This window comes from Coenobita brevimanus, chromosome 24 (genome assembly GCF_032717465.1).
Source record: "Coenobita brevimanus isolate Jiangsu-jjx chromosome 24, ASM3271746v2, whole genome shotgun sequence".
NCBI classification, from domain to species: domain Eukaryota; kingdom Metazoa; phylum Arthropoda; class Malacostraca; order Decapoda; family Coenobitidae; genus Coenobita; species Coenobita brevimanus.
This window is the reverse complement of record NC_136977.1, coordinates 13,221,143-13,231,651: the sequence shown is the minus strand read 5'-3', so window position 1 is coordinate 13,231,651 and position 10,509 is coordinate 13,221,143. Positions and strand designations below refer to the sequence as shown.

General features: G+C 41.8%; 1 protein-coding gene across 2 annotated transcripts in view; it reads left to right on the top strand.

The window, feature by feature from the left end:
• LOC145393491 (lysM and putative peptidoglycan-binding domain-containing protein 3-like) overlaps positions 1–10,509 on the top strand; it is a 125,970-nt gene that overhangs the window by 109,906 nt on the left and 5,555 nt on the right. For both annotated transcript variants that reach the window (XM_080267614.1, XM_080267613.1), the window contains exon 2: positions 4,734–4,989. In XM_080267614.1, coding sequence (XP_080123740.1) covers positions 4,734–4,989 — 256 coding nt within the window. The remainder of the gene's footprint in view (positions 1–4,733; positions 4,990–10,509) is intronic.

Sequence of the window (10,509 nt, the reverse complement as noted above, 5' to 3'; positions counted from 1 at the left end):
AATAAACTTTGGAAGCGTTCTTCTGGCCAGGTACTGCTTGGTGGACATCAGGGGTGCTGTGGTTAAACCAGTGTCACATACTATAAAATATGCTTGCACCCAGTCGGCTTGCGCAGGCCGATTACACTTGGTTCACAGACTACACACACACTTTCAAAGCCACTACCACACTACAATTACACTTACAAGCACTTCTTATCCTACATACAATCTCTACCAGACAGCCCAAGCCGGTCCTGCAGTGGACACTCAAACGGCTGATGAGATGAGATATATACAGTAACCTCTCAGCTAACATGAGTTTAAACAGTGCATTTTCATTTTAACACAAGCAAATATTTAAGGAAATATGTCTAACTAACAAGAGTTTCTCAATTTAACGCGACTTTACACGTATGTGATGTTTTCAGATTAGCCGGCGTGCCTTGGACGGTCCCGAGTTGATAGAAGGTCTCGGGGATGGTTTAATTTATTCAGTAAAAAAAAAAAAAAAAAAAATGTATATACTGTATATGTTTATATACAGTATATATATATATATTTTGTATCTGTTTCATTATGGTAATTTAAGTCTTTACAACGTTGGGTCTGGTTAGTACTTGGATGGGTGACCGCCTGGGAACACCAGATGCTGTTGGCATCCTTACGTCAAGTGGGGTTGGCGGAGGATTAGTGCCCATCCCTGTAAAACAATTAACTCTAAGCCCTTGGCCACCCCATTTGGGATACATGGCGTCTGGCAATGGATGGATGGATGGAAGTCTTTACATATCAGGACAGCAGTGCGAGGAGGGGAAGTGGTGGGAGGTGGGGGAGGGCTGGAGGTGGGGGAGCGGGGTGAGGAGGGACAGCAGCAGATGACAAGTGATGCGTAGATGTTGTGATTCTGCGTGTTGTTATTGTTTGTGACTTACCGTAACGAAAATGTTGCATTTACTGTATTGTTTCTATGACCAGCTAATGCATTAATAACGTTGAGGAACTTTCACAATGCCATGAAAGAAGCAAAATTGAAAGAAAATCCACGTAAAAAACAAAAACTACTGGGAGAAGTAAACAATGCTTCGGCCCAACTAGGGCTCAAATGTTGTTTACTTCTCCCCAAATACAGTACTGTATACTGTTTTTGTTTTTTACATGGATTTTCTTTCAAATTAATATTGTTGCTTTTAAGAATAGAGAAGCCTAACTTCCCAAATGGGTAGACTTTCCCAGAGTCCAGGAACGTAACCCCCAATATTACCATTGTTTCTCATGGGAAAATCATTTTTAAATAACGCGTTTTTAGATAACGCAACCTCTCCAGGAACATTACCCCTGATTATTTGAGAAGTTACTGTATATATACATCTGTCCACTCACTCATTGTAGTGCTGCTTTGAGTGTCTGCCCTTTCCTCATCTTTCCTTCCTCTTCTGTCTTTCTTCCCTTCATCCTTTCCTCTTCTTTCTGCCTACAAGTGACTTTGCATTCCCTCTTCTGCCATTCTTTCCCCTTCCCTCTGCCTGTGGGTGACTCTATACTGAGTGACAAACCAAATGGTTTCCTGTACACTAGGAAACCATTTACTTTGGTGGGCAGTAACCATATACCAAATTATGGCGCCTCGTGGTTTAGTGAGTAATTAAGGTGCTCCAATTGGATTGAGTCTATGCAGGTTTATATCCAAGGTGTGGTAGGGATTTATTGCTCACATAACACCACTCAGGGTTGAGTGAGGCTAGTCACTCTCATCTTAAATGTCAGGACCAAGTTGCCTAGCTCCGGGCTAGGATTAGGTGATGGATGGATGGATGGGTATACAGGTCCTCCCCTACTTATAAATGTTCAACTTACAAATGTTTGCATTTATGAATTTGTACTTTCAGTAAAATATTCAGTGAATTACATGGGATTACTGTACATGAGATATTCAACACTTTATTATAAAATAGGCTTTGTGTTAATGATTTTGCCCAACTGTACGCTAATGTAAATGTTGGAAGCATGTTTAAAAGGCTTGGTAGGCTTGGCTAGGGTATGATGTTCAGTTGGTTAGGTGTATTAAATGCATTTTCGACTTACGAGGAGTTTCTCGGAACTTAACCTGTTCGTAAGTAGGGGAGGACCTGTATGCAGTATTTATAAACTCTCAAGTATCTATTGTCGCAATATCCAGCACTGTTGGCTCAGCTGTATTAAAGCAATCTCCAACGAAATTATGCAACATCCAGCGTCAAAACGGGAAGTAACCACCGATTCTACCTACTATTGGAATGTGAGGCATATTAACCGCTTGTATGCGGTAGCCAGCCGGTGCCTGGGAAAACCCTGCTGTGCAACAGCCAATGAGAATGCCTGCAACATGCCAGCCAATCAGAATTCGTTGCATAAGCAGCCTTCGATGCACCGAGCCTACACACTCTTTCTCTCATGGATTTTGTTCAGTGAAGACATATCTGTGCACTCAGCTCTTATGACCATGCGGTGACAAAACCCTGGTGCTAAGACTTACTGTGTGGCCTTCCTTGTCTTGCTTGTTGTTGCAAAGCTTGTGGCCTCTCAGTGCTTCGCGTCCCAGTGCTCTGTTGTGATTCTGGAATTACACGTAATTATTTCCACTAGACCACGTTGGATTAAGTGCAGTGAACTGTACTGCATGGTGTACAATACTGTACTGTATTTTTCTGTTATATAAATACTGTATTGTAATTTGTTTTATTTCCATCTTTTACTCATGGGAAGGTTTTTAGGATAGAGGGTTGAGAAAGGCAAGATGAATCCATTTATTGGGGGGGTGGGGGAAATGCTCTTCATTGGCAAAAATTGTGTGGTGCCCATACGGTGTCCTACTTAACGAACTGATTCTAACTACCATCGAGCCTGCAGTATCTTACAGTATCTTGGCAGATTCATCCTGTTAAAAGTTACTCATAAAAATATGGAAAAAATAAATAAATAAATTTTGAGCATTTACTGGTGAACTGATAATTTGGAAAGTTATGTTGCATGGTAGAATTATCACGACTCCCTTGCTTTCAGTATAGGGCAGCGGCCCACCAAATTTTACCTTGTCTGACAGCTGTCCTCCACCCCTCACTCGCCACTCAGTTGGTTTGCAGATACTGTAATAGAGTAAATACATATGAATTGCAAGCACAGCAATTTTATCCAATAAAGCAAGCCTTTATTTCTGTCAACAAGGTTTTACCTTCTCTCTTTCAGTGCAAATGCATTCTAAGGTGATGTATAAATTCATCGTAGAACACATTTGAGGAATGAATTGGTGGGCCCATAAACTGAACAAGGGAGTAATGATAATTCTACTGTACAACACTTCTTTCCTAATCATCAGTTCACCAACAAATCTATCTATCTCTGTCTATTGCTAGTCATCATAATCCCATAACCTAACCTAACCTAACCTAACCTAACCCTTCACCAACCCACTTGTTGACACGTAGGGAGCACGTATGGGTACATGGTTACCACCCAGTGTTGTACTGTAAATGGTTTCTTGCTTACAGGAAACCATTTCGCTTGTCACTCATTATATAGCCACCTGTAAAGGAGAGTAAAGCAATAAGAAGTGACAGGAAAGATGGGAGAAATAGGAAGAGAGGAGGGCAGGCACAAAAAAAGAATGATAAAGGCTAAGGAAGAAGTAGGCAGCACTACATCAAGTGAGTGGATGACGCCGGATGCTCAAGATTTATTCCTTTAGTTTATTTTTCCTTGTTTTATGAATAAAACAACAAATAATAATTAACAAAATAAATGTACCATGTGCACTGTGCACTTCTGGAAGACACTGCAATCATGTATGTTATGTTAGTGGGGTGTGTTTAAGAGGTTATGTTTCAAATGAAATTGTGTTTGTGGCCTTGGATACGAGTGGCATTGTATATATTGCAGTGATATAGCCTGTGTATAAGAGTATGTATCAGATGTCTGGGAAAAACAAGTAGCTGGGAAGGTAAATTCCCCAAGCTTCCCAGTTAACTGGGATTGTACTGTACAGTATTACTGTACTGTATCAATACTGTATTGTAGTTTGTGCATAGCTTTCATCTTTTACCCATGGGACTGTTTTTAGGACAGAGGATCGAGATGGATGGTAGTACAATATCCCGCTTGATGCTAAACGTTGAGCGAATGGGGAGGGGGTATTGAGTATTATCTGGCGTTTTACTCTAACCAACATAGGGCTTGGTTGAATTACAACGGATAATTGAGAGTGTACTCTGTATAGTTTTATTTTATTTTCAAAATACCTTTCTGAAATTATGTGCACCAAACTTCTTGTATATTACATGATACACACTCCACACTTTCTACAGTATGTTGTCTAAAGAATGGCTCTTGATTTCAGCTTTTGTTCAGCTTGTGGAGAGGCCAAAAGTAAGGTTTTAAAAATAATTTTTTATATAATGAGGCCTATAGTGACCTTTTGTTGTACTGTACTGTATAAGGTTTCCATACTGCATAGTACTGTAATATTATAGAGAATATTTTGTATTAATGTTCTGGGGAAACTAGCTCTTATACTGTCCTGCATGCAAGGATATGGCACATGTTAACTTATTGGTACCTCATGATGGTCCGTATCTTGTATTACAAACAAAACTCCATTGTGCTTAATATGATTTTACTTGAATTGTGAGAACAGATGCTGTAATGTGTAGTTAGCTTAGCATTGTACTACTATCTTTGAATTGATAAATAATGTGCCTGTTTCACTTTTAATGTTACAGAAACTACAAATACCATCGAATTTCAAGTGCTGAGAAGGGCTCCGAGAACTGTTACATATCGTGCGACGAAGATGAAGATGAAATACATACGTCACAACTTACAGAACTGAAGAAAATTGGTGGGAGGGGTAACAATGGTGCTGCGAGAAGCACTGATAATCGAGCAAGATTTGTAAGTGACTATGAGCAAGTGGTGGACCGGCCTATCAAGACTGGTGAGACTCTAGCTGGCATCGCACTTAGATACAGAATCCCGGTTAGTAAAATGAAGTTACTACTGCATATATTCTAAAGTCATTGGAACTTAACACTCAACAAAACCTTAATGCTTCACTACCATCTTGAAAGCTCTCTGCAGCATTTAGCAGTTTTCCTTCCACACCATTTACTTACAATGGGGTAATTGCACCAGTTTTTTGCTGCTCTTTACATTTATTGCCATTGTCACGCAAACTACTACAGTAGGACACCAGGTTTCGCGCTTAATAGGGATTGTGAAAAGTGCCGCGAAAGTTGATTTTGCCCTGCTGGGGCATTGACCTTATGGGAAGTAAGCTAATAGGGTCTGGGCCTATAAGAAAGCTCACCCCTGTAGTGTATTTCCTACTTTAAATACATCCTTAAGTTACTTGAAATGTTGCCAGTAACACATTAAATCATAAAATAACTAACAGTAAGACATAAAAATATCATAAAGTACAGTACAGTACACTTAAATACAGTACACCCATCCCCTGATATCTGGTACAGCGATAACCGATGATTCGCTAGACCGAACAAAAGAAATTTGGGAACATTCTCACAATCCGAATGGCTGTCACTTCATCAGTCCAAACACCCTGCTGTTCCCCAGGTTTGAAACACGTGCGTCCGAACGCAGATGTGATGGTGCTTCCAGCTGTCCATGTCCTCCCTCCATCCCCTCACTTCTTCCCGCAGCAGCTTGCATAAATGGCCGTCCACCTCTCTACTGAATGGTCAAAGTCGCTCGACCAGCTTCGAGCCGCTCACTGGTAAAAGACCCTAACCCACCAGCAGAGTGAAAGTGGTCGTCTGCCTCTCTACCAAATGGTCAAAGTTGCCTGGGCAAGAAGAAAAGGGAGGGAGGGAAGAGATGTGAGAAACAAAGGAAGTGATTGAAGGGAGAGGTTGGGAAGAGGAACATGGGGGGATGCAGAGAGGGAGAATATGAAGGGGGGGGAAGAAAACAAAGGATGGATAGAGAGGCTAGGTAGGAAGGGAATGAAAGAGAATATGAGAAGAGAGAGGTAGGGAAGATAAATTGTGAGAAGCAGAGGGAGTGAAAAAAGATAAAGGGAAGAAAGAAAAGGAAAATGGGGAAGGGAGAGAGGGAGAAAGTGAGGGGAAGAGAAAAAAACAGAGGGAGAGAGAGAGTGAACAGGGAGGAAGGGAAGGAAAAAAGTATGAGAAGAAGATGGAGGGAGGGAGGAGGTGTGAGAAGCAGAGGGAGGGAAAGAAAATGACATAAAGGGAGGGAAAGAGGGTGCGAGAAAAACGAGACAGGAAGACTAAGTAGGAATGGAAGATTGGAGGAGGGAAAGAACGGGAAGAAAAAGAGGGATAGTGTGAAGGATGTATGAGAGGAGGAAAGGAAGAAACAGAGAGAGAATGAGATTAAGGATGTATGAGAGAAAAGGAAGAATCAGAGAGAGAATGAGATGAAGGAGGATGTGAAAGATGTAGAAGGAGGAAAGGAAAAGAGAGTGAAAATTCAGACAGGAGGAGGATGTGTGTGTGTGTGTGTGTGTGTGTGTGTGTGTGTGTGTGTGTGTGTGTGTGTGTGTGTATGAGAGAGAGAGATAGAGAGAGATGGGTTGTGTCTCGCAGTCTCTGTGGTGCCATCTCCCTCATTTATCATCTCTCCTTCGTTTCTCCTCTTGTTTGCAGAGTCAGCACTGCCAGGCATGTCTCCCTCTCCTTCCCCCTGCCCTCCCTCACCCTGTTAGCACGCTGCCTGCATGGCCCTGCACCAGGGCTGCGCTCTCTACTCTCGCTGTTTCCATTGCCCTAAATGCATCTCATCACTGCACCTTCCACCACCCTACCTTCCTGCATATGTGATGGTTGATGTCCCATTTTTTAGCAATAGTGTTGTTTATGAGGATAATAACATTACTTATGTTGTTTCTGTGTCAGTCGCTATTGAATGATTAGGGTATATGAGAGTTTGGGTTTGGGCCTAGAACACATCTCTGGCTTATGTTCAGTATCTTATCAGGAAAATTGCATCAGTGTCCGACATACTTGCTGACCGAACACTCCCACTGGTATGCAAAACTGCCAGATATCAGGGTACAGGTGTGTGTATTGGCAATATTACCTACACGTGTAACACAAACACTCCCTCCACTCAAACATAACACTCACTAGAAAGACCAGGGTGAAAGGCTTAATGAACTTGGTGCTAGGGGGTATCTGGAGCTTTGGGTAGGGCTAGTGTACCCCACCACTGCCTCCAACACCATCTCTGTCACCATCACTGCTTCCAACACCGTCTCCATCACCACCACTCTTTTCTTGTTGCATCCTTTGATGCAGCACATTCACTCTGTTATGCCTTTCCCACGAAGCTTGGCTCTCTTGCTCCTCCACAGAGCCCGAGAATTCCTCCAATTCTGCCATGTTATTATTTTTAAACTCATCATCATACTTTTTCACCGCCTTGTGATAGTCATGCTTGGTCTTCCCTTTCCCACCTGCAGTTCTAAGTTTATGCCTTCTTACACCATTTCCACTATCACCCGGTTCACCTCCAGCCAAGCACAAAATGACATATTTCTGTCAGTTACTACTCAAGGCTGCGAGAGTGTAACAGTCAACTTGTGAACACTGAACACGAGTGGGAAGCAGGCCGAAACTGAGCATTGGCGTCGCAGTGGCGTGAATTTGAAACTTGTGGTGCCGGAGAACGAAAATGCTTTTTTTGTGTGTGTGTGTGTGTGTGTGTGTGTGAATGTTCAATCAAGGGAATATTTGATGGCTGCTATAAAAGTGCATTTCTCCAATCTGGATGTCACGAAACCTGGTGCCCTGCTGTAGTGTAATTTGTATCACAGTTATTACCTCAAACTGTAGGTATATGTATGAGGAAATTATACAGGCATTCCTCGGTTTAACGATGTGATTGGTTAAGTAAAAACCCATCACTAGGCGAGGTATCGTGTATCAGGGTAGATTTAACGTGTAAAGTATAAGGATTCGTTTTTGAGCCTTGGGTTTCCTCCCCAACCAAGTCCTAAGCCCACCCATATGAGTCAAAAAACAAATTTTTAGCTAACCTAAACTCTCAGATAGCTTAAAAACAAGCTAAACTTAGCCTAAAAGCAGTTTATAATTCACCTAAACCCAGAAATAAAATTTGAAAATCATCAAAAATAAGTCTGGAAAAAATCAAACTTTTTTTTTTTTTTTTTTTTTTTTTTTTTTTATGTGTCCGACTCTGGGCAAAGGCTCAGGGCCTATTTCTTGGGGGCAGTGGCCTATCCCAAGGCCCAGTAGTCCTCCTACACCTCCACATGTCACCACTTCGGCGCTAACACCCACCGTCCATATTGAATACACGCTAGGGCTGTCTCATACAGGACTGGTGTACTTAGTAAACTGTACCCCAGAATGACAATGTTTGCCCCACTAGTGAGTAAAACACATTAATCTAAATCTAAAAATAGTTTATATTTCAACCTAAACACAAAATTTAAGTCTAAAATATCATCAAAATTGATTAAAAAGAAACAAAATCCATCGTTATACTGGGGTTTAGCCATCGTTTGGTGGGGTAGGATGGTATTTGTACCCTCATTGCTATGCTGGGGTATTGCATCTAGGGGTATCGTATCTTGGGGTCTGCCTGTACTGTGAAAACAGGGTTGCTGCACAAAATAGTAACTTCATTGATATATGGGAAAACATGATGCTGTAATTGTCCTATACTTTGGGACAGTCATGTTGATCTTTATAAAATTATAGTAGACACCCGAATTAGCGGACCTCGATAGACCAGATATCAGATTTAATGGACACTACGAAGGCCACCAGACTGCCTCTAGCAAACAATGTCCATGAAGTGGGGTGCAATACACCCATTTTACTTCATTCTGGCTTGAAAGTGCCCTCTCCCCATTGTGATTGCTGGGTTGTAATAACAAACTATAGTAATAATGTACTAGTTATGTAGAAGTGCTATGACAAGGGTGTGAATTAAGCTTCAGAAGAGTGAAATTATGGGCTAAGCTAGTGTAAAATGGGTATAGTTTTCTTTTTTGGTACTAAAATATGCTTTTGTACCCCTTTATTCTCAGACATGCTTGAAATCCCACCTTGGGGGGACCGTCAGATATAATGGACTTTCGGCATATCATATCAGGCTTCCTGCCAATTCGTCTGTTATAGCAAGAGTCTGCTGTAAAGTATTTTTGTGCGTAAATGCTGTTTGTCAGTGGCATTTAAACCTTCAAACAAATATTAAACATTGCTGAAAACAGAACATTATGAGCTATTTAAGAAATCATACAGTGCTGAGAACAGAAGATTGTGGAATATTTAAAAATCATGAAGCATTCACAGAAACAGTGTTAAATCTAATGAAAATGTATTGACACCATCAAAGAGTACAAAATTTAGCATACAGTGAGACACTTGGCACCAAAAATATCCATAAGTATGAGTCTCCCTCTCCCTATCACAGACTTAGGTTTCTGTAATTTCAAAGCACTCTGCTCTGTACAGTAGATGTGACAGCAATGTCTGGGACCTTAGGCTTCATGGAAGTCAGAAATTCAGGCTGCACTTTCTGTGGTTCTGTATTGTGGGTGGGAGGGTGGGGGAGAACAAGCATCCCATGCAGTGTTTTCTGGCTCATTGGGAGGGTGGGGAGAACAAGCATCCCATGCAGTGTTTTCTGGCTCACTGGGAGGGTGGGGAGAACAAGCATCCCATGCAGTGTTTTCTGGCTCATTGGGAGGGTGGGGAGAACAAGCATCCCATGCAGTGTTTTCTGGCTCATTGGGAGGGTGGGGGAGAACAAGCATCCCATGGAGTGTTTTCTGGCTCATTGGGAGGGTGGGGAGAACAAGCATCCCATGCAGTGTTTTCTGGCTCATTGGGAGGGTGGGGGAGAACAAGCATCCCATGCAGTGTTTTCTGGCTCATTCAGGTTGTGTACTACACCTATATAATGATAGTTTTTGCCATGGTCTCTTCCTAGATATTGTGGTAGGTGATGGCAACCATCCACTAACTTGATGTAGTGCTGCCTATTTCATTCTTCACCTTTATCATTCTTTTTGTGTCTGCCATCCTCTCTTCCTATTTCTCCCATCTTTCATGTCACTTTTTCTTCTTTTTCTTCTTTCGTTTTCAGGTGTGTTTGCTTTGAGTGACAAGCCTAACAGTTTCCTGTAAGCCTGGAAACCATTTACATTGGTGGGTGGTAGCCAGATAACCAGCCCACATGTGTTTGCTGTGTCAACAAGTGGGTTGGCGGAGGTTTAGTGCCCCTCCCTGTAAAACAACTAACTCAAAGACAAACTGCCACCCCTCTTGGGATTGTGGCATCTGACTATAGATAGATAGACTCTACCTAGATGACGCACTAGAATATAAACTACTGTACCTTTTCCATCCCACAGTTAGAGCTTGTAAATGTGCACCATCTTAATGGTTACTGCTTGAATTTACCTGTAAAGACCTTGTAAGCCAGGAAACCATTTACAGTGCTGGGTGGTAACCATATAACCAACCCATATATGTTCCATGT